The 24,532-nt window shown below is 45.7% G+C and overlaps 2 protein-coding genes and 1 pseudogene across 3 annotated transcripts in view; 2 read left to right on the top strand and 1 right to left on the bottom strand.

Annotated features, from left to right (window-relative positions):
* Acat2 (acetyl-Coenzyme A acetyltransferase 2) overlaps positions 1-9,379 on the top strand; it is a 17,684-nt gene extending 8,305 nt beyond the window's left edge. Inside the window, exons 4-9 of the mRNA NM_009338.3 lie at positions 52-169; positions 3,764-3,907; positions 4,942-5,064; positions 6,006-6,160; positions 7,911-8,021; positions 8,389-9,379. Of these exons, the coding sequence (NP_033364.2) occupies positions 52-169; positions 3,764-3,907; positions 4,942-5,064; positions 6,006-6,160; positions 7,911-8,021; positions 8,389-8,559 (822 nt within the window). The 3' untranslated portion in view covers positions 8,560-9,379. The remainder of the gene's footprint in view (positions 1-51; positions 170-3,763; positions 3,908-4,941; positions 5,065-6,005; positions 6,161-7,910; positions 8,022-8,388) is intronic.
* Gm20591 (predicted gene, 20591) lies at positions 8,746-16,251 on the bottom strand (annotated as a pseudogene).
* Acat3 (acetyl-Coenzyme A acetyltransferase 3) overlaps positions 11,826-24,532 on the top strand; it is a 16,766-nt gene continuing 4,059 nt past the window's right edge. The window contains exons 1-6 of one of the 2 annotated variants that reach the window (XM_030249675.1): positions 11,826-11,882; positions 12,080-12,175; positions 12,413-12,547; positions 17,419-17,600; positions 22,750-22,867; positions 23,783-23,926. In XM_030249675.1, coding sequence (XP_030105535.1) covers positions 12,121-12,175; positions 12,413-12,547; positions 17,419-17,600; positions 22,750-22,867; positions 23,783-23,926 — 634 coding nt within the window. In that variant the 5' untranslated portion in view covers positions 11,826-11,882; positions 12,080-12,120. Of the gene's footprint in view, positions 11,883-12,024; positions 12,176-12,412; positions 12,548-17,418; positions 17,601-22,749; positions 22,868-23,782; positions 23,927-24,532 lie in introns of those variants that run through there. The other variant, NM_153151.3, reaches the window with a different exon arrangement.

Below are 24,532 nucleotides of genomic sequence, written 5' to 3'. Positions count from 1 at the left end.
TGAGAGACAAGTGACACCCCTCCTAAATCTGTTCTTCCTCCCTGTGTCCAGGCTCCTCACTTGACTCACCTGAGAACAGGAGTCAGGATGGGTGAGGTGCCACTGGCTGACAGCATACTCTGTGATGGTCTGACAGATGCCTTTCACAACTACCACATGGGCATCACAGGTAAGGCCGATATGCCTGCAAACACTAGCTTTAAAAAGATTGATGAGAATATGGGACAGTGAGGCTCATTTGCATAGACTCTGGTCTGGTGGTGTCTCACCTCCGTACATTGTCGACCATCTATATGGTCAGGAAGCTGAGGCAAACCATAGTACCCAGAGAATCATAGGATATGTGCGGTGTTGGAAGCTTCCTGGAACTTCCCTAGATGGCCTGTACTTTAGTTTTGACCAGATGCAGAAAGTTAGCTGTAATTGTGTCATTGGTATGCATAGGACTTTGGTGGCTGGATCATGTACACAGGCAAGAAGAGTTCATGCCTTCCAGATGTATGTAGCTCACTCATTCTATCTTTAAAGTTCCCTACAGTGCCTACTTAAAATACCACCCACATCTTACTGGCAGAGGGTAGATACCAATATAAAATAGTCACAAGACGAGGTAAGAAATCTGAAAAAGGAAAGGCAAGGATGACAGATTTTTACCAGATTTTAAAGTCATAAGAGCAAAAAATGTGAGACTATAACAGAAAATGAACTTTTGAACCCGAAGGGGCAGCAAGTGACTTCCTGAAAAGTCTGTGTTGCTAATGAACACCTGAACTACCAGTACAAAGATGACCAATATCAGCTGGTTCAGCAGTCAGGAGCACTTGTTGTTCTTGCAAAGGATCTGAGTGTGGTTCCCAGGACCCACATCAAGTGGCTAAGAACTGTCTGCAGCTCCATTTCCAGATAGTCCTATGCCCTCTGGCCTGGATAAGCACTACATACCTAGGGTGCACATGAGCTAACTCAGCCTTATACACATAGCATACACATAAAGAAAAATAAGTAAAAACTTTTTTTTTAAGGATTTAGCCAGGCACAATGGTACACACCTTTATTCCCAGCACCTGAGATGCAGTAATAGACAGATCTGTAAGTTTTAGATTAACCTGGTCTATGGCACTCAGTGAGTTTTTAGGCCTGTTAGGGATATACCACATGTTGCTAATGAACACCTGTCTGTAAATAGAAACTCAAAAAGCAAACAAAACAAAATTTAAAAGGTCACCACTGTGTGTACTTCAGGGTCTGGAGAGAGGGCTCAGCACTCAAAAGCACTTGTTGCTCTTGCAGAGGACCCAAGTCAGTTCCTACCACCCACAAGGTGATTTCATCAGGCCCAGTGCCCTCTTCTGATCTGAGTTCACTAAGCAGGCATATGGTACATAAACATACATGCAATGAAATGAAGTAAATAGATTAATTTCTAAAGGAAAGAAGGGTGTATTCCCAAAGCCTTATCCTGTGCAGGGAGCTGATGGGGGGCACCACGCCCTTAGGAAGTTCAGCAGTTGTGTGAGCCACAGCTCAGGAAGACCTCAGGTCAAGCTGAAAGCGGTGTGTACACTCTCCAGTGTGCTCCTCAGCTTTCCTCAGTCAGTACTCTGCAGTTGTGGGTCCTTGGTGCAGAAGGATGTTTGATTCTTCTGGATGGATTCCCCCACCTTATCAAAGGCTGTCTTGTCAGAGAGGTTCTGTCAGATAAACTCATGCTTCTCTGGTTACACACAATTGAACCATTGGTCATGTGTCTAGGTCCTTGTTTCCTGTGTTAACAGTTGAAGCAATTGGGAAGCCAAAACAAAACCTTTACCGAATGTAAATATAACTTAAACAGAAGTAGCATTTGACTATGAGTGAAGTCAACTGAGAAGTGAAGCTCATTGTTGAAGAGCTGGCAGCAGTGGCCTCGGTTCTATGAGAAGTATGAGTCTTGTGAATAAGGAAATAGGGACAAGGCTACACGCAGAAGCACAAGAGACAACTTGTGCAAATATAAGGAGAGAGGGCTTGGGATGTGACAAACAGGGACTCAAGATTTCTCTGCTTCAGTGAGATGATAGAAGGCATCATGGATCCTGGTTGCCCGAGCAGCTAGCCAGTTGCTTGCTTGGTTGATTTTTTTTGTTTTGTTTGTTTTTGTTTTTTTGGGACAGAGTTTCTCTGTGTAGTTTTGTCAGTCCTAGAACATACTTTATATTCATAGACCAGAGTAGCTTCAAGCTCACAAAGATCTACCTGTTCTACCTCCAAAAGATAAAGATGTACCACCTCTGCACTTCCACTCCCAAAGAGCCAGCTCCTTGTTCCTATTATAAGACAGTATATCTTTTTTCTTTTCTTTTTTAAGACTTATTTATTATTATATGTAAGTACACTGTAGTTGTCTTCAGACACACCAAAAGAGCGCGTCAGATCTCGTTACTGATGGTTGTAAGCCACCATGTGGTTGCTGGGATTTGAACTCTGGACCTTTGGAAGAGCAGTCAGTGCTCTTAACCGATGAGCCATCTCACCAGTCCCCACTAGCCAGCTTCTTAAGTGATATCCAGACCACCTGCACAAACATCAACAAGATGATTAATAAATATTTAGGACTTGGGCCTGGAGAGATGGCTCAGTGGTTAGGAGAATACTGGCTGCTCTTCCAGAGGACCAGGGCTCAACTTCCAGCACCCACATGTCAGCTCACAACTGCCTGTGACTCCAGCTTCAGAGGATCGGACACCCTCACACAGGCCCCTGAAACACATTTAACACACACACACACACACACACACACACACACATACATATCCTGAAGCTAGGGGTATAGTTTAGTGTTAGAACATTTGTTTAGTGTGTGCAGTTTCTTGGACTTCATACAAAACAAAAATATGTAGAAACCTGATCTCCAGAGGCACCAAGCATAACAGATTATCATGTATGCCAAGAAGCCATTATTCAGTATTCAGTTAGGAAACCTAGACAATGTGATGAAAGAAGGGCCTTCTTATCACTCTTCACAAATATCAAGCCATGGGTTAGAGAGACAGCTCACTGTTTAAAAGTGCTTGCTGCACTTTGAGAGGAACAGAGGTCAGTTCCCAGCAGCGATGTCAGCGCTCAGTTCCAGACATCTGATGCCCTGTTGTGGCCCCACAGACAACTGCACGCAAGAGCTCATATAGACACATACACACATAAAAGGAATAATATATCTTTTTAAAATTAAAAAAGAATATCAAGCTTACGGAGCATTAATGTCTGGAGATGGAAAGATGCTGATGGTGAGGAGCACCAGGTCCTGAGCAGGAAGGGGCCTGGAGCGCACAAACCTGCTGCCTAGCTGGGCCATCATGTCTGTCAAGCTGCTTTGCCCCTGAGTCTTATTACAGCCAAAGGTAAGGTTTCAAGATAACCCAGGAGTTAATACTAATGTTACATTTCCTGATGTAAAAAAAAAAAAGTGAGAGAGAAAACCTGCTATAGTTCTCTCCCTCCACCATGTTCATCCCAGGGTCAAACTCAAGTCACCATGCATGGCAGCTGGTATCTTTATCCTGTGGACAGTCCACAGAGGGAAAGGGCAGTCTGTGTTCTTGTACTTTTTCCCAGAAGGTTCCTATAGGAGATGTTAAGTAAAAGAGGTAGAAATATCAATGGTGAATCTGGACACAGATTTCTGGAAGTTTACAGATATAGGAAGGGAAAGAGTAGTATGAGTAACCCGAGCTACCAAAGCCCAGCTCATGAATTTGCTGTTTTTGCCTTTTCTTCTTCTCAGCTGAAAACGTAGCCAAAAAATGGCAAGTGAGCAGAGAGGCCCAGGACAAGGTTGCAGTTCTGTCACAGAACAGGGCAGAGCATGCTCAGAAAGCTGGCCACTTTGACAAGGAGATTGTGCCAGTGCTGGTGTCTTCCAGAAAAGGTGAGCGTGGAGGCCACAGTTAGGATGAGGCCGTGTGTAGGCACGGATGACTCCTGTGAGGATGATAGGGAGGCTTGGTGGATTTTGGTCTTTACCGCTTGTAAAGGTGTAGGCATTATACATCTGAATGGGGGAGGGCAGGTTGGGATGTGTTGCGTTCTGAGACGTGGTCTTGCTGTGTAGCTGGGATGGCCTAGTGCTCACTGTGGACCAGGCTGGGCTCCAACTGCTGGGTGATCCTCCTGCTTCTTCCTGATGAGTGCTGGGATTACAGGTTGTGGCAACATCCTTGTCTGGAAAATACTGCCACCACAGCAGGATACGGTCACATGGGAAACTGTCATCTTCAAGTGTCCACAGCTGCAGTGTGTATCCCATGGGTTTCATGAGAAATGGAGCATCAGTTTGTGGTTGTCAGAAGAAAACAGCTTTCCAAACCTTTCAGGAATGGCATCTGATCACCTAGTTGATCTTGCATGTCTCTTAAATTCACATTCTAAAGGGGACACTTTTAGGATATCTGTCTGTCTATCTCTGTGTGTATATGCACACATGTGTGTGAATACCCTTGGAGGCCGTCTAAAGGCCTTGGACCCTAGGAGCTGGAGTTACAGGTGTTTATGAGCTGCTGAAGAAATGCTAACCAGTCTCTAGAGTTCCTTAAGGACACACTCACCATGATCTGAAGCAGAATCTGACATTGGTTCCCAGCTCAGACAAGGTGGATTGCTCCACTTCTGACCCACTCAGTTGTACCTAGATGAATGAATGCACTGACCCAAACCTGTGTCCATACAATACAAAGAGCTGCTGTCCTTAGGAAGGGCTGAGGATTTGAAACACAGGGTGAGCGACTCATGAAGAGTTCTCATGGGAGAGCATGCAGTAATTCTAGCAATTCCTACTAGAATGGAAGTGGGTAAATGGTCATAGACCTTTCTTCCAAATGTCACTCCTTGTTTCTGAGAAGTCCCCAGTCCCAGAACTCTGCCTTCTCTGTACTCATTCCAAGTAACTGGCTTTGCTCTCTGCAGGTCTTACTGAAGTGAAAATCGATGAATTTCCCCGTCATGGGAGTAACCTTGAAGCCATGGGCAAGCTGAAACCTTACTTTCTTACTGATGGGACAGGAACTGTCACCCCAGCGAACGCATCAGGTTTGAGTTCTGAGGGGCACTGGGGGAAATACCAACTCTGTGGAGGTCTACCAAGTGAATACGTCTTTCTACACAACATGATTCCTAAAACTGGGTTTAGGGAACATTTATAGTTTCTCCAGGCTTCGCTAGTTACTTGATGCATACTAAATGAAGTGATTTGCTTGCTTTTTTTTTTTTTAAGATTTATTTATTTTATGTATATGAGTACACGGTAGCTGTCTTCAGACACACCAGAAGAGGGCATCAGATTCCATTACAGATGGATGTGAGCCACCATGTGGTTGCTGGGAGTTGAACCTCTGGAAGAGCAGTCAGTGCTCCTAACAGCTGAGCCATCTCTCCAGCCCTGTGATTTGCTTTCTTGACATCTAGACTAAACATACAAGTTTAAACATAAGACAATTAAATCCACGCGATGATGGTGTACACCTTTAATCCTAGTACTCTGTGAATTTGAAGCCAACCTGATCTACAAATTTACTGCAGGGCTACATAGAGAAGAAAGGAAAAAAAAAAGCCCCTGAAGTGGCCAGGCATGGTGAGGCTCTCCTTTAATCCCAGCTTTGCACAAGAGCTCTGTGAGGTTGAGGCCACCCTGGGCTGCATCGGGAATTCCAGGCCATGAAGGCTAAAAAGAGGTTATTTACCTTCACACTTTTCAAATTTTGGGAAATCTCAGAGGCCTAGGCTTGTTTCTTCAGTATCCTTCTCCCTCTCTCCCTCTCTGTTGCTTTTGGGGGAATCTTGTAATATTGTGTGGTCAGTATCTATCACGCTCCAGACTCGACCATTTCTCAGTTCACTGAAGTCTGATGGATCACAGCAAACAGAACCCTTTGGCAAGATGTCAGTAGCTTAATGCTTGCAGGTGGGCAGCAGGCCCTGGGTCCATACCTGAAGCAAAGGAGTGCTGTAGACACCAGGTCATTTGTTTCCAGGAATGAACGATGGCGCTGCTGCTGTGGTCCTTATGAAGAAGACAGAAGCTGAGAGGCGGATGCTGAAACCTTTAGCAAGAATAGTCTCCTGGTCCCAAGCCGGTGTGGAGCCTTCTGTTATGGGAGTAGGACCAATTCCAGCCATAAAGCAAGCTGTGAGTCTTACACTGTAGACTTTTAGTTGTTTTGTTGTCTGTCTGTCTGTCTGTTTATGACAGTGTTCCTAATAGCCCAAGCTGCCTTCATACTTGGGTGAACACCTTGAGCTCTTAGGCCTTTAGCCTCTTCCTCCCAGCTACTAAGACCACAGGTTTGTGCCTGGCCGTCTTTCTGTCTCATCTTTGCAGACCTCAGCTTGGCTTTGTTGACCTTGAAGGCAGCTGACCTGTAGCTCTGTATTAAGCCCTTGTAAGCCCCTCCACTCCCCTTTCCTCTGAAGTGTAAAGATGTGCTGGGCTTTGTTACTTCCACCAGGTTTGATTTGCTGTTTGTCAAACATTGTGTATGCACACCTAAAGTGAATTGAGTTTGTTTCCTTACATTTGGATCACATACTTGTATATGTATTTGTGACTTTGGGTTTGTATGAAGGCAGAGGATACATTGAGTATTATTTCATCTTGTAAAAACAAAACTCTACATATCACGCCTTTAATCCTAGCACTGGGGAGGCAGAGGCAGGTGGATTTCTGAGTTCGAGGCCAGCCTGGTCTGCAGAGTGAGTTCCAGGACAGCCAGGGCTACACAGAGAAACCCTGTCTCGAAAAACCAAAAAAAAAAAAAAAAAAAAAAAAAAAAAAAAAAGTCTACATACATGAGGGCTAGAGAGATGGCTCAGTGGTTAAGAGTGGCTGTTCTTCTAGAGGACGTGGGTTCGAGTCCCAGCACCCATGTGAAAGATAACAACCATCTGTAACTGCAGTCCTAGAGGATCTCAGGTGCTCTTCTAACATCACAGGCACCAGGCATGCGTGGGATGGAGGCACTTGCTTACCTGTGCTCAGGCAAAACATCAAGATACAAAATAAACATTTAAAAATAAACTACAGATATCCTTTAGTATGTGTCTGTTCTCATCTGTGTGCGTGTCTCTATGTGTCTATAGCTATCTCTCTGTCTCTGTGTCTATGTGTGTTTGTGTGTGTATGTCTGTGTATTTATCGGTCCCTAAGTCTATGTGTGTGTTTGTGTTGAGGGCCAGCCCAATCCAAGGCTTCTCAAAGTCTGGGTTGATAGAAGAAAGGAAATCTAGTTTAATGTCCTTGCCCAGGAACAGACTTGCAAGATGTAGTCTAGAGCTAGGGTCAGGGCCTGGAGAAGTTAAGGTTTCAGTTCTTGGAAGCATGGTGTTTCCCCCTGAAGAGACAAAATTATCAACCATAAGGCCATTTTGTGCACTGAAGATACCCTGTGTTCTTCTTGTACAAAATTGATTGGTTAGCTTCCTGCGGCCTTCATTATCCCATTTCTCCCCTACGAGCTGTATATAAGGTCCTGTGCTTATTAATAAGCTTGCAAAGTATAGGACATAGCTTGTGCAGAACATCCTGGCCAAGGCTTCTATCTTCTTTAACTTCTTATCTCCTGGTCATCTGCTTTAGGACCCTGTCACTGAAGAATGACCTCCTGGTCTGGTGTGTCTGTGTGGGTGTGTGGGTGTTTATGTGTGTGTGTCTGTCTGTCTGTGTGGGTTTCTATGTCTGTGTGTGTGTGCACACAGGGTATATGATACCATAGAGCTGGAGCTGCAGGCATTGGGGAGCCATCCACCCGTCAATGAGCGGTGGGATCAGAGGTTTGGTCCTCCTGATAGAGCAGCAAGTGTTGTTGACCATCTCTCCAGCAACTCATCTATATCTTTATGTTAGTAATGAACAGTTTGACCTCATTTAATCTTTCCTGTAGGTTGCAAAGGCAGGCTGGTCCCTGGAGGATGTTGACCTGTTTGAAATCAATGAAGCCTTTGCAGCGGTGTCTGCGGCAATAGCTAAAGAACTTGGATTAAACCCCGAGAAGGTAACCAACATGAAGTTGTGTTTGCCAGTGAACTTGCACAGTTCATATTTAAGGCTGTGAAATATAACAAATGGGGTCATTTCCCAGGACCATGGCTAGAGATAAACAAATACAAGTTAATTTTCAGTTGGGTTTTTTGTTGCTTTTCACAGCAAAGAACTGAGTGTGTTAGTTCACATCAGACTCAGTGGGACAGTCTAGAAACAAGAGAGACAGCCGGTGTCACATAGGCCTATTTATTCCTAAGGTTTACAGTGAAAGTTGAGTTCGAAAGGATGGTTTGCTAGCATAACACTGCGGGGAGACATATAAAACAGGCATTAGGCTGTGACCACAGAGGACTGACTTAGGCTCTTCTTCTCTATAGGTCAACATCGATGGAGGAGCCATTGCCTTGGGCCATCCTCTGGGAGCATCTGGCTGCAGGATTCTAGTGACCTTGCTGCACACCCTGGAGAGAGTGGGCGGGACCCGTGGTGTTGCAGCCCTGTGCATTGGGGGTGGGATGGGAGTCGCAATGTGTGTTCAGAGAGGGTGAACTGCATGACAGCCACCACCTTGGACAGTTCTTGTTAAATCAGTGCAACACTAAGCAGAAAGGGAAACCAGAGGACCAAACTGAGGACAGGAACCCAGGTGGACAGCTTGCTGTACTTTAATGTGAGACACCCAAGGCTACGGCATTGCACCTGACACTGTTATAAATAAGAGGGAAATCCAATCAGTCATCAAGGGCTCCAGAGTGAACAGCATTTTCATAACTTCCATGTTTATCGTCTTTACTTTCTGGGTGTAATTTTCTCTGATCATTGTTTTTTGTTTTTTTTGTTTTTCTTTGTTTTTGAGTTAGGGTCTCACCATATAGCCTCAAAATCGTTTTGTAGATCAGGTTGACTTTGAACTCCCGGAGATCCACCTTTCTGTGCCTCCTGAATACTTGAATTAAAGGCATGCACCATTATGCAGGGCCCCCAAAATGATCCATTCAAAACATGGGGATTCGGCTTCTGTTACGAACTTCAGGCTCTTCACTTTAACTATGGTTGGTTCAAACGCCCCTGCGTGCCTGTCTCTCGGTTTCCCATTGATCAAATCAAGACCAATCCTGTAGTGAAAGTCGGATTCAGTGACCTCTTCCAGGCTGAGGTGGGGTAGGTATTCCAGCTGTTCTAGTCAGAAGACTGGCAGTGCCAACAAGTGTGCCTCTGGATTGTTGAAAGGTGGGCAGCAAGCAGCATCCACGTACTTATTTCTCTGCTTGACGGGATGGGATGTTACCTGCTTCAGATATCTACCTTGACTTCCCCAAAATGATGACTGGAACTGGAACTGACAGTCAAATAAACTCTTTCCTCCCTTACATTGCTTCTTGTCAGTGAGTTTGATCATAACAACAGAAACAAAGCCAGAGCAGAGGATGTGGTGAGGGCAGCCAGCTTCAACAGAAAAGCCACAGTTTACAATATGTTCATTTGTGATCGTTTCTAATAAACAATATGTTACTCAGATGAACCTGCTGGGAGGTATGCATGTACTATGGAAATCATAAGCAAACTATAGTAGAGATAGCTTGCAAAAGTCAGCTATTTAAGCCAGGTGTCACACCTGCATGACTGGTCAGGTGATGGGCCAAGTGCACAACAGCCATCCCCTAAGAGTATCATGGATAGAAAGTACCTACCCAAGGGATGTCCCAGCAGCTGTAGTCAGGGTGGTGCATCCCTAACAAACAGGACTACAGCCAGCATGGTATGCACTAACCTCCATAGCCGGATGTGTCGCTGCATAGCACCTACAGTCTGATGGGAAGTAGTCTTGCCAGTCCTGCACGCCCAGGGCTACACTTCAGGAACATGTTCTGCCTCTGCCTCAGGAAGATGCAATGGAGTTGTACAAAAAGAAATTTACCAGGAATAAGCCAAGATTTATTTTTGTGTGTTTGTGTTCCCACGTTTGTATATGCACATTTGAGAACCGGAGGGCATCAGATCCCTGGAATGGATTGTGAGCCACCATGTGGGTGCTAGGACTGAACCCAAGTCCCCTGCAAGAACTACTAGTCCTCAGCCACTGAGCCATCTCGCTAGCCCCATTTCTAGTTAAATGGTGGGGTGGGCTCCATGTGAATAACCGGAGGGAGCCAGGGGCAATGGCTGCTCCTGGTGGTGGTAAGCCAGTGCTGGGTGCTGCGAATTGAACTCCAATCCTAGGGAGTTTAAATAGAGAGGACCAGTCTGCTCATAGACAACTAAGTTAAATACAAGGATTCCAGAGTTGTCAGCGAGACCGGTGGTTACTGAAGGGATGGGGTGGACCCGATGTTTCCCTAGAGCTGCTGCAAAGTTGGGTAAGGGACAGAGTAAGCCCACAAAGGGGGCTGAAGAGTGGCCAGAGTGTAAGGGGGAAATGGAATGGAAACCGCATGAAACTGCAGAAGCAAACCAGAATGGCTATCCTTTCAGAACACTGGGAGTCCGTCCGGCAGCCAGCCTGTGAGGGAGGGGGCAGGGGGTGGGGAGAATAGCCAGAGGGAGTCTGCAAAAGGAAGATGTACATGGAACATTACAAGATTAAATGAGACCAAGGGTGTTCCATCTTTAATTAGATAAGACATGTTCTGGCAGAAATACCTTCCTGCTCAGCATTTTTTTTCTCAGATAATAGTGTGTGCCCAAGGTTACATCTGCTTTCAAAAGTTACACTTGTAGTTTGCCTTGAGTTAGGCAACTATGTAATAACAGTGTAAGGCTAAAGCCAGGTGCTAAAGCCAGGTATGGGGGCACCCAGCTTTCACCCCAGCATTCAGGGAGTAAAAGCAGGTAGATCCCTAAATTCCAGGCCAACCTGACCTACATCGTGGCATAGGTCAGCTAAGGGCTACATTATAAAATCACGTCTGAGAGAGAGAGAGAGAGAGAGAGAGAGAGAGAGAGAGAGAGAGTTAAATTGTTGGGACCTGAGTTAGTTCCCAGCCCCCACATAGTGACTCAGAATCATCCTAACTCCATTCCAGGGAATCCAATGCCTTTTTCTGACCTACCTGGGGAACTAGGAACATAAACGGTGCACATACATGTATGCAGGCAAACAAAAACTCAAAACACTGATATACATAAAATAAATCTAGTAAGATTTTTTCCTTTGGAAAAATATATATACATGTATTTATGCACATATATATGTATGCGCTTGTGTGCGTGCATGGGTGCGTGTGTTTGTGTGTGTGGCCAAGCTCTGAAGTGAAGCACACTGGCCCTTCCTGTCTGAAAGCCCAGCCTCACCCCAGCCTGTAGGATTTAGAGTAGTTGCGTGGCCTCTGCAGAAATAACTTCTGCTTGCACACATTCTGTGGATTATTTGGACCGCTTGTGGGAGGACCGATTTCTAGCAAGGTAGAGGTAATTAGAAAGTCCAGACAAATTCTGACTTTGGCTGCAGGTGTTTTAAACAGCCGTGATCTGTGGCCCTAAGGGACCTTTAATGAATAAGATCTTCAGATCACCTTCCATCCTCGGCCCCTGGGGTTCTCCTCTAGCCAAGAACACGACTTTTAGCAACCAAGTGAACTAGGGTTTACAGCGCCCAGGCACACTTGGAGAAATCTCAAAGTTCCTGCGAATTGACCGACACTGTATCCTGTTCCTTCTGGCGTGTTCGGGAATTATAGCCAGGGCATTCCAGTCCCGGCTGAATCATCAGAGGTAGACTTTTAGTCACCCTCATTGTTTCGAAAATACACAAAAACAGACAGAAAAGGGATACAGAGAAAGATTCCGGGATTGTGTTGCAAGCGTTCAAAGTCCACAGCTTGAGACTTCCCCCAACGCTGATCGCTCTCACTCTAACACCCGGAACCCCCAGGTCTCTATCTATGTCACACTCTAAGACCCCTAGACCTTGCACACCCTGTTCTTCACCATCCCTGAGCTGAGGAGGAGTGGGGATCAGGGGAGCTGCTGAGCAGGGGCGGGGCGGGGAGGGCGGGGCGGGGCGGGGCGGGGCGGAGCCGTTGAGGCTCCATCTCCAACTCAGCCAGAATTTAGCAAAGTTTGCTTCAGCTGCAGCCAGGGCTGTGCAGACGCCAGGGGAGAGCAACAGGATGAACACAAGATCCGACCCAGTGGTCATCGTCTCGGCGGCCCGTACCGCCATAGGTCAGTGTTGCGGAGGCTTCCCACCTGCTACCCTACAGGTGCACAGAGAACCCTGCCAACTGCCTGCTTGCATGCCTGATGGTTCATCTGTCACCCTGTGGTGGCAGATACTAGTGGTCTGAATTTGGGCAGCCCTGGGCTTGGCAAAGCACTGATTTAAAGTCCCCACCCTCCCCCTCGGTGGTCCTCAGTGTGCTCTTGGTTCAGATTCCTTCCCTCTTCCCCATTCCATTGTAGGCTCCTTCAATGGTGCCCTGTCCACCGTGCCTGTCCACGAAATGGGGACAACTGTCATCAAAGAAGTCCTGCAGAGGGCCAAGGTGGCTCCAGAAGAGGTGTCCGAGGTCATATTTGGACATGTCTTGACGGCAGGTAACTCCTCAGTAGCCCAGGACAGATCTGGTTCACTAGAAACAGCATTTATTTATATGTGTGTGTGTGCGCGCACACACACCACCACCACCATACATTGCTTTGCTTGGAGTTCTCTCTGCTAGGATTCTTTCTGTCCCTCCTCCTTCCTCTGGCTGAAGTCACAGCTCCTTTACAAGCCTTTTCGGTGAGTGATCTTAGACCACGGGACTGTATCGCCTTTGCATTGTTAGAAGCACAGCAAAGTATTCACAGTCCTCCACATACCCCTAACATGTCACACAGTCAATAAAAGTGTGTGGGCCTGGCACTGTGCCACAGCTGCGAGTGGGGCTGCAGCAGAGCAGCTCTACCCTGGTCCACTTTGTCAGGAGATCAGCTGTCCCTCACTCCAGGGGACTGTCCGGAGAAAGGCAGGAGAGTCTAAGAATGCTTCATCATAGCTCTGATTCCTGCTGGGCTTGGAGATCAGTGACTACTGATGTTGATGATTGGTTTGGGGCCTGGGTGTATAGATCAGTGGTGAAGTGTGTGGTGAGCATGCATGTGGTCATGAGTTCCCACTCCTGCCCTGCCCTGTGCTCCCTCAGCACACATTTGAATCAACTGTAGAGAAAATTGTTAATATTCAATACCAAGTTCTGCTCTTACTCTGTCTGAGACCATTTGTATGTGTGCCAGTTGAATATTCTGTATTTTTTTAATGGGTGTTTTGTCTGCATATATGTCTATATACCACTTGCCTGCCTGGTGCTAGCAGAAGCTAGAAGAAGGCATTGTCTTCCCTGGTCCTGGAGTTATAGATGTTTGTGGTTGTGAGCTGCCGTGTGGGTGATGGGAATCACCACCCCCAGCCCCCCAGAGAAGCCAGTGTTCCTAACCACTGAGCCATCTCTTCAAACCCCTGAACATTTGGAAAGTTTTTTTCTTTTTTCTTTTTTCAAGACAGTTTCTCTGTGTAGCCCTGACTATCCTGGAACTCACTCTGTAGACCAGGCTGGCCTCAAACTCAAAAATCTGCCTGCCTCTGTCTCCTAAGTGCTGGGAATAAAGGCGTTTGCCACCATTGCCCAGTGGAAAGGTTCTTATTTCAGAATTTACAACCCCAACATACTTTTATTTCAATGTATATTAAATTTTAAGTATATGTTGGATAGATGTAATTGAAATTATATATATATGTATATTTGTGTGTGTGTGTATATATATATATATATATGTATATATGATACATATAATCAGCTGGGACCCAGTTCTGTGTAGAAATTTCATTTAGTATAGACTTTACATATATAAGCTGAAGGTAATACAAAATATTTATGATTTTGTACTTGAACTAAATAGTGTGCATCCATGTAAAGGGGCTAGGTGGCCTTTCACAGTGACCTAACCCTGTTATACACCTGCATTTTGATTTCTGCCTGACAGGAACTCTACAGTGGCATCATCTCAGCATCCAGAAAGTTCCACATTGCCCAGCCTGGGGGTGCATGGCTATAACCCCAGCACTCTAGAGTCTGAGAACTGAGCCTTATGAGAGTGAGGCCAGCCTGAGCTACTAGCCAGCCTCTTTGTCAAAAAAGAAAAGAAGGGACAGAAGGAGGGAGGGAGAGGCTGGCGTTGACACTATAGAGAGCTTTCCCAGCATGCACAGAGCTTGAGTTTAATCCTTGGCACTAAGAAAAAGGAAGCTTTGTATTCTGGGTCATTGCTGATTTTGAGAATAGGAGCGCTTACTTGACCTGTAGTTTCTTGTGTTGTTTTAGGTCTTGAAGTTTGGTTTTGATATTTTTCTTGTTAAAAATGTTAACTTATTTATTTATGTATTTATTTATATTTGAAGGATGCTACAGTGGATGTATGGGGGTTGAAGGACAACTTGTGGGTGTTGATTCTGTCCCCTCTCCACACCCTCCACACACACACTCCACACACACACACACACACACACACACACACACACACACACACACTACAGGTCCCAGGAATTGAATTAGGTCATCAGGCTCAGTGTCAAATGCCTTTCTCACCCAGAGAGCTGCCTCTCAAGTGTTTGATTTTGTTGCTGTTGTTGACATAGAATCCAAAGTTTATGTGTAGCTAGGATAATGACCTTACACTTTAAAGTTCTTGATGTTTCTGCCTCCAGTGCCCAAGTGCTAGGGTTTTGGGCATTCGCCATCATACCTGGAGTTCTCATCTTTTCTGACCCACTTTGTCCTCATGGTGCTTAAACTCTGGGTTGAGCCACACCTCTTTCTCATGGCCATCCAAGGTCTGACTGTGATGCCATCAGCTGTCTGTGGTCCACCACTGCCCTCCTCCCCTCTTCCCAGACCAGTGACTCAGAACTTTTCCATGTGTCAAAAGACATCCCATCATTTGGTAATCTAAGAGTCATCTGGTACTAGTTTTTTGTTTGTTTGTTTGTTTTGTTGTTGGTTTTTCGAGACAGGGTTTCTCTGTATAGCCCTGGCTGTCCAGGAACTCACTTTGTAGACCAGGCTGGCTTCAAACTCAGAAATCCTTCTGCCTCTGCCTCCCAAGTGCTGGGATTAAAGGTGTGCACCACCACCGACCGGTCTCCTATTTCTTTTTCTTTCTTTCTTTCTTTTCTTTTTTTTTTTTTGAGACAGGGTTTCTCTGTGTAGCCCTGGCTATCCTGGAACTCACTTTGTAGACCAGGCTGACCTGAAACTCAAAAATCTGCCTGTCTCTACCTCCCAATAGCATCCATCTCCTTTCTTATTTCATTTAAGCATTTGTTTGTGTTCTTGAATATAATTATAATGATTTCCTATGTCTGGAGTGTCATCTAACTCACTATCACTATATACGTTGTTTTATGAAGTACAACAAACTCCAAGCTTATCCCTGACTAGCTTACAAATGAATGAGACTCGGCCTATGGTTATTTTACTCGGCTTTGACAATTACTTGGGGGGCAGGGGGTAATCTCTAATCTATTCTTCTTTTTTTCTGTTTTTTGTTTTTTTTGTTGTTTTTTTTTTTTTTCGAGACAGGGTTTTTCTCTGTGTAGCCCTGGCTGTCCTGGAACTCACTCTGTAGACCAGGCTGGCCTCCATCTCAGAAATCCACCTGCCTCTCCCTCCCAAGTGCTGGGATTAAAGGCATGCGCCATCACTGCCCGGCTAATCTACTCTTCTAACTGCTGGCCAGGCTACTTCCCCAGTGGTGAGCCCCAGATACATGCTGTTTCTTGTGACCATGTCATCTTCCCCCATGGCAGCTTCTCTCCTCTCCCTCTCCCCTCCCTCTCCCGTCCCCTTCTCCTCCCCTCCTCTTCTCCTCCCCTCTCCTTCTCCTCCTGGTTTCTCCTCCTCTGACCAGGTCACTCCAAACCCACCCACCTCTAATCCCTCCAGTAATTGGTTGTAGCCAATTTTATTTAACCAGTAGTTTTAAATCAAGGAACGTGTTTGCACAACACAAGCTTGTAAATGTGAGAAATCGCTGGTAAGTATAGAATTTAGCATTACACTCCACAGCAACGCTCCAAATCTCAGCAAGGGGCTGGCCTTTGGAGGGCTATGTCTATGTCCTGTATTGGTGATCGAGGTATCTGGCGTTATTTGTTTACTTACCTTTTTTTTCTTTTTAAAAATCAGCTCTATTCTTTCAGTTGAAGTATTTGCAGTGTTCAAGGGGGACTTGGAGGTACTAGTGTTGAGTGTGTAGTTCTGAAAACAATTACTCAGTCCAGAAGCTCCGGATGCTGGGCAAAAGAAGCTTTATATATTCCCTAGGAGGGCAACAACTGTTCGCTAGAATCATTAAGCAATTATTATACTAGCCAATTAGTAACAGTGGCACTTTGACTTCAATAGCATGGAGAACAAACAACCACGGATAGCATGGAATGTACTAGACTCCAATTAATAAGATTAGGAGGGGGGAGGGAAGTAGGGTGGGTAAAGATAAAGGACAGGAGTTAAATGAACCCGGAGAGGCAAGCATGCGTAGGATGACATAAGCATTCAGGTGGACTTTGAGAAGGCAGAGTGGGTAAAGATTAAGCCTTAAATTGACTTTGGAAAGAGAGGGGGAAAAAACCTAATAGCTAAGAGGGGAAAGTTGAGACTGTTATACTCCACAGATGTTAGCTTCTGTTAAAGCTACAGAAGGTTATAATTAAGAAGTATAAAAGAGAAGAGGGCAGGGATGAGATGGGAGAAAGGGCATAGGACTAGGAAGGGTGGTGCATGAGGCATGTCCTCAGAGTGGAGTAGAGCAAACTGGGTGAAGAAACCCAACAAAATGGGCTGGAGAGATGGCTCAGCGGTTAAGAGCATTGACTGCTCTTCCAGAGGTCCTGAGTTCAATTCCCAGCAACCACAGGATGGCTCACAACCATCTGTAATGAGATCTGATGCCCTCTTCTGGTGTGTCAGAAGACAGCTACGGTTTACTCATATAAATAAAAATAAATAAATTAAAAACAAAAGAAATCTAACAACAGGCCAAAGACCTAATAGCCATATACAGAACAAACAAAACCATCATTAGACATGCAAGAATAAAATTAGAGACAAAGAATACTGGCACAGCTGGGCTGAGATGAAAGATGAACAAGTCTGAGAACATACGGAGCAGGGTATGTGGTCAGCATGACATTGCTGAGTCAAACTATTTTCTGTGTCAATGACTGGCAGGCATGGGACAAAATGGCTTCAGCTGTGCTAAAGGAGCCTCAGGAGAGATGAAGATGCACTGTTTATGGAGGAGGGAGCTTCTCTCTGAGAAAACCTATAAATTGTAATGTAAATATCTGAGATGCAGCCCCCAAAGAGGTCTCGACCCACAGCTTGAGAACCACAGACTTGGAGGCTTCTGTGTTCCTTGTGTTCCAGGTTGTGGGCAGAATCCTACTCGACAAGCCAGTGTGGGTGCAGGGATCCCCTATTCGGTTCCAGCATGGAGCTGCCAGATGATCTGTGGCTCGGGCCTAAAAGCCGTGTGTCTTGCAGCCCAGTCCATAGCCATGGGCGACTCCACCATTGTGGTAGCTGGAGGCATGGAGAATATGAGCAAGGTAAGTGCAGAGGTGCTGCTCATCACCCTGGCCACCTAGAGGGCAGGTCCTGCTGAGGAACCCACAGGAGATGACTCAGCCTGACCCCTGACTGAATGCCCACTGCTCTTCAGGTTGGATCAGAAATCCCATGTGAAGAACAGTCTATCAGCCAGGCAGCTGGAGGAGAACATACTTTCTCTAAGCAGTTGTTCTAGAAGCATACAGTGCTTTCTGAAATGAACCCACAAGATCATTTGGTTGCTATTCCTGCTTGTCATGTAGCTGAGGCTAGCCCAAGACTTGCTATGTAGCCTAGGCTAGCCTTAAATGCTTGCCTCTCCTGCTCTGCATCTAGAGTGCTAAGAATATCTTTGGATATTTTCCAACTCATCTAAACTTTTTAAGTTGTCTTCCTTAAAAATCTTAAAATTTTGAGAAAGCTCCTTTTCATTATGCCCAAAGAGTTAATAAACATGCCAGGTACAGCACATTCATTCTGAGAACACAAGAAAGGTAAAAGATAATACACAGGCAACTAACTTCTGAGGGTGTCATTCTTAGGAAGGTCATTAAGACCCTGAGTCATCCAGACTTATAATTCAGCTCTCTACTCATTATCAACGAATGAAAATTAGATGATGCAATAAAGGTCATGACTATCCTGGTGAGGTTCCCAAATTTTCCACTTGAGATGCTGTCGATGGTGAGTTGTTTCCCATCATGCACTACACTAATTCTCCACTTCTTTAAAAAAATTTCAGGATGGGGTGTGGTGTGGTAGTGTACAACTTTACCCTCAAAACAGAATTAATAATTACAATACACGAAATAAAAACATTTATTACCCCTTTTATGGGGGACGGCACATGCACCCACACTTATGGAGGTCAGAGAATGACATCCTGGAGAAGACTCTCTCCATCTCACCAGATGGGGATTGAACTCAGCTCATCAGGCTGGGTGCAAGTGCCTGTGTGCACTGACTGAGCCATCTCACCAGCACTGCCTGCTTACATTTCTTTTTCCCTGTGTCTAAAACCTATATGTGTGTATGTATGTGTATATATGTGTGTATATATATATGTGTCTCTCTGTGTATATATATATATACATATGTATATATACATACATATATATTGTTTGTTTGTCTGTTTGCTTGCTTTTGAAGGCAAGATTTTTCTGTGTAGTCCTGGCTTTTTCCTGGAACTCCCTATTTTTTTTTTTAAAGATTTATTTATTTATTAAATGTAAATACACTGTAGCTGTCTTCAGACACCCCAGAAGAGGGCATCAGATCTCATTACAGATGGTTGTGAGCCACCATGTGGTTGCTGGGATTTGAACTCAGGACCTCCAGAAGAGCAGTCAGTGCTCGTACCTGCTGAGCCATCTCTCCAGCCCCCGGAACTCCCTATTAAACCAGACTACTGGCCTCAAATTCAGAGATCTATCTTTGCCTCCTAAGTGCTAGGATCAAGGGTGTGCGCCCCATGCCCTATCCTCCCACCCCCCAAGTTTAGTTAAGATCCTGTGTAGCTTGCACTAGCATGGAAATCCCTGTTTACCAGGCTGGCCTCAAATTCACAAAAATCTACCTATCCCTGTCCACAATTCTGGCACTCCCCCCCCCCCACACACACACACTTTTGTTTTTGAAGTGACTAAATGTTCTTTGAGTGGGTCAGTGGAACATAAGCTGTGCTGTTAGAATCCTAGTTCATCCTCCACTGAACTTCTAGAGAGACTGTCCCACGGCTGAAAGTATAGGGCAACTGAACCCAAACAAGTCAGCTAGGATTCTTTGAACTGGGAGCTTCCTGTTCTTAGACTCAGCTCAATAAATCAGGGCACAGCCCATCCCTACAAAGTGTTCTTCTAATTTTGACCTGGAGCCAGAGCCCAGGATAATCCAGGCCATGATCTGCACACAGAGCACAAGGATCTTCTGTTGGTGTAGGATTTGCTCTCTTAGTGGACTCTTATTCCTCTACTCCCCTTCCACCCTTGTGCACCAGCATCCCTCCAACCCCCTACTGCTAGGTGGGAGAGAAAGAAGGCCAGGGGATAGGAGACATGGACTTCTTTTGACTGCTTCCTGCTGACTCCTTAGGGCATTGAGTTCCTTAGGGCATGTCCACTTTTATCTTCAGGATATGTCCCTTCATCTCTCATATATCTTCTCATCAGACCACAACAACAACAAACAGCAGCAACAGCATAGAGCAGGAGGCTCCTCAGAGGATACACATGCGAGAGCGCGCGCGCACGCACGCACGCACGCACGCACGCACGCACGCACGCACGCCCACCCACCCACCCACCCACCCACCCACCCACCCACCCTACCTACCTACCTCTTGGGGCTCTGGAATTTATTCCCTCTTCAGAGTCCACAAAATTTAACTACTTGCAGCTGGCAAAAATCATGCATCTTCTAGAGCGCAAGACAATCATAGTTAACAGCTGTGGGCAAACTGAATTTAATTCCATATCCCAAACCTAGAATTAAAACAAAAAAAATTCACATTATATAACTTATTTTTTGTTTGTTTGTTTTTTGTTTGTTTGTTTGTTTTTGTTTTTTGAGACAGGGTTTCTCTGTATAGCCCTGGCTGTCCTGGAACTCACTCTGTAGACCAGGCTGGCCTCGAACTCAGAAATCTGCCTGCCTCTGCCTCCCGAGTGCTGGGATTAAAGGCGTGCGCCACCAAGCCCGGCTCTATAATGGTTTTAAAGGAGCCAAAACTTTCACTGCAAGCCTCCTCAGGACAGATTTCCACTACCTCAGATCCCAGACTGGAGGGAGACAGGAATCAGGCTGAGTCAGTTTGGACTTGTTTTCCCACTGTGAAGAAGAGTCAAGTCACACATTGCCAGTTTTCCTTCTTGTCATGGTTCTTGGTCAGGACAGACCCCAGGGGTCAGACTTCTGATCTCTTAGGGGGTAGGTAGAACACGTAAAAGACACCTGTGGTGAAGCATGCAGGCCCAACTGTTCAGGAGCTGAGGCTGAGAAGCACGTGAGCCCTGATGCTCAAGACCAGCCTGGGTCACATACAAGTCCTTGTCTCAGAAACTGAAAGCCTCCTCCCGGCCCCCCTGTCTTGCTGGCACTGCAGCGGAACAGCATCTTCCTCCTATGCTGGAGGGCTGACCTTGGAATCCACTGGTCAGAAACCTAGTGAGCTCAACTTCTGCAGAGCTCAGGAGGAGGCAGGCTGGAGGTCACAAAGTGAGCGGAGTCCCTCTGGTTAGATGTACATACCAGTACCCAGGGCTGTTGTGCGTGGTCACCAGATCCAATATGGAGTCAGTGCTGTTATTCCCAATTTCCTGTGGGAATAACAGAGCCACAACTTAAATGTTCGTTTTTGTTTCTTTGCTTCTTAAAAATAATTTATATACAAAATTATGAGTTTAATTGTATCATTTCATTTTTTTTTCTTTTTAAGTGTGTGTGTGTATGTGTACATACCTACAGGTATCCCTTGGAGACCAGAGGCCTCAAGTTCCCGGTGTTAGCTAGCTGACCTGGGTGCTGGGAAACGATCTAAGGTCCTCTGGAAGAGCTGTAGAAGCTTCTAACCTGCAGAGCCATCTATCTCTCCAGCCCCCAATTATCATTTTATTCATAGTATACCCATTTATAGTACTATAATTAATTCACCTGTCTTGACTCCTTGTCCATTCATCTTTCCATTGTATCCTGGCTGCCTTTGAATTGCTGAATGTTAAAATCTCTTCTACTCAGAAACCCTCCTCTCAGTGCATTTTACAGCCTGAATATTCTCCGCGTGGGCATTTTGTCTCCTACCAAAACAGATGCTAAATGTGCTGGAGCGACAGGACTGTTGGGGATTGGTTCTACTGCTTTGAATTAATCCGGCCCCTAAAATCAGGAATCTTTGTGTTCAAATGCTGAAGGTCCTTGTCCCCAGTTGGTTTTTGATCAATCAATAAAGACCTAATGGCTGGTCAGATAAACAAAGGCAGGACTTTTGAAATTTGCCTGGGCTAGGAACCGGGAGAGAGGAAAGACGACAGATCAGATTTAGAGCTGCAGAAGGAAATTCATCCAAAATGTATGTGGAAGGGATAGTGGCCTGCCCTATGGGAGGGGCTGCCCAGCAGCAGGTAAGAGGGCAGCAAAGATAAAACATAGATTTAGAAGGTGTTGAGCCAGGAGTACCAGAGGAAAATGTGTGCTAGCTGTGTGGACAATTAGAACTGCTCAGCCTGGGGGCTGGAGAGATGGCTCAGTGGTTAAGAGCGCCGACTGCTCTTCCAAAGGTCCTGAGTTCAAATCCCAGCAACCACATGATGGCTCGAAACCATCCGTAACAAAAAAATCTGATGCCCTCTTCTGGAGTGTCTGAAAACAGCTACAGTGTGCTTACATATAATAAATAAATTAATTAAAAAAAAAGAATAAATAAATTAATTAATTAAAAAAAAAGAACTACTCAGCCTTTGAATTAGTCAGGCATATTAAAATTAACTGGTGTGTGTGTGTGTGTGTGTGTGTGTGTGTGTGTGTGTGTGTGTGTGTATGTGTCTTTTATTAGGAAATCCATATAGCTCCTGGGCGAGTTCATTAGTTCCACCCATGTGGATCTCAGAGAGAGCTAACTACTGTAACACAAGTCAGTGGTGAAGAGCCTGTGCCATTCTTGCAGAGGACCCAAGTTCAGGTCCTAACATCCATGTCCTGTGCCTCCCAACTGCCAGCTCTAAGGCATCCAATACCCTCTAGTCTCTTTAGCACACACTCCCATGGAACATGTAAACTCATCCAGCCCCCCCACCCCCAACATCTTTTTGAAAGTAGAACAGGAGTTGCTAGGTTTCTATGCCATCCTGTTAGGTAATACTTGTCTATCTATAAGGATATAATAGAATCATAAGAATTAAGGCACAGAATGGACAGGTTTGATCAAGAAACAAAAATGGGCAGGTGATAGAGGAATAGATGGCTAAGAGAAGGCAGGTGGGATTGTCTGCTAACACCAAGATGTTTCAGGTCCTGATCTGGAGAGCAGGGGATGGGGAGAAGGCCTGATGGGTAATGAAGAAGGAGGAAGTACAAGGCAGAGCCTCCTGACTCTGAGTGGGACCCTGAGAGACAAGTGACACCCCTCCTAAATCTGTTCTTCCTCCCTGTGTCCAGGCTCCTCACTTGACTCACCTGAGAACAGGAGTCAGGGTGGGTGAGGTGCCACTGGCTGACAGCATACTCTGTGATGGTCTGACAGATGCCTTTCACAACTACCACATGGGCATCACAGGTAAGGCCGATAGGTCTCTAAAGCGCTGGGCTCTAAGGTCTGTGCCACCGTGTCTGGTAAGTAAAGGTATTTTCTTATGACATAATTCCCATGATTTGCTGATTAGTTTTAAATGGAAAGATGGAAACTTTTCAATATAGAGCCCTGAGCTGGTATGGTGATAGATACCCATATCCTAGAATAAGAGTGACAGAGGCACATGTGAGTGAGCTCTGGCTAGCCTGGTATACATAGCAAGTTTCCAGCTAGCAATAACCTCGTAAAACACCACCACCGTACAAACCTGGCACATACAACTTATGTAAGAAAGCCAGCACTGCCTGAGAAGAGCAGATAATTCTCTACTCTGCCAGTGTATTCATGTCTTTACTGTCCGCGGTTATGAGGAAACAGGAGCAATGTAACAGAGCAGGCAGCCCTTGCTCTTCCAAAACATCACACTTAGAGATTCAAAGTGAAGTGCAACAGCCACGCAAGCTCTGGGTCCTCAACCATGGGACCAATTACTGTTTTGTTTAGTTTCTTTGAGACAAGGTTTCTCTGTGTAGGCCTGGCTGTCATGGAACTCATTCTGTTGACTGGGCTGGCCTTGGACTCAAGAGATCCACCTGCCTCTGCTTCCCAAATCTTGGAATGAAAGTGCATGTACCCTGCTTCTGGCTTTTGTTTTGTTTTGTTTTGTTTTTCGAGACAGGGTTTCTCTGTATAGTCCTGGCTGTCCTGGAACTCACTCTGTAGACCAGGCTGGCCTCGAACTCAGAAATCCACCTGCCTCTGCCTCCCAAGTGCTGGGATTAAAGGCGTGTGCCACCACTGCCCAGCTGTATACAAGTTAATTCTTGTTTAAATGTGAGTAACCCGAGCTACCAAAGCCCAGCTCATGAATTTGCTGTTTTTGCCTTTTCTTCTTCTCAGCTGAAAACGTAGCCAAAAAATGGCAAGTGAGCAGAGAGGCCCAGGACAAGGTTGCAGTTCTGTCACAGAACAGGGCAGAGCATGCTCAGAAAGCTGGCCACTTTGACAAGGAGATTGTGCCAGTGCTGGTGTCTTCCAGAAAAGGTGAGCGTGGAGGCCACAGTTAGGATGAGGCCGTGTGTAGGCACGGATGACTCCTGTGAGGATGATAGGGAGGCTTGGTGGATTTTGGTCTTTACCGCTTGTAAAGGTGTAGGCATTATACATCTGAATGGGGGAGGGCAGGTTGGGATGTGTTGCGTTCTGAGACGTGGTCTTGCTGTGTAGCTGGGATGGCCTAGTGCTCACTGTGGACCAGGCTGGGCTCCAACTGCTGGGTGATCCTCCTGCTTCTTCCTGATGAGTGCTGGGATTACAGGTTGTAGCAACATCCTTGTCTGGAAAATACTGCCACCACAGCAGGATACGGTCACATGGGAAACTGTCATCTTCAAGTGTCCACAGCTGCAGTGTGTATCCCATGGGTTTCATGAGAAATGGAGCATCAGTTTGTGGTTGTCAGAAGAAAACAGCTTTCCAAACCTTTCAGGAATGGCATCTGATCACCTAGTTGATCTTGCATGTCTCTTAAATTCACATTCTAAAGGGGACACTTTTAGGATATCTGTCTGTCTATCTCTGTGTGTATATGCACACATGTGTGTGAATACCCTTGGAGGCCGTCTAAAGGCCTTGGACCCTAGGAGCTGG

This window comes from Mus musculus, chromosome 17, assembly GCF_000001635.26.
Source record: "Mus musculus strain C57BL/6J chromosome 17, GRCm38.p6 C57BL/6J".
Classification (NCBI taxonomy): Eukaryota; Metazoa; Chordata; class Mammalia; order Rodentia; family Muridae; genus Mus; species Mus musculus.
Note: the sequence above shows the minus strand (reverse complement) of the source record. Positions and strands in the feature narration are given on the sequence as shown.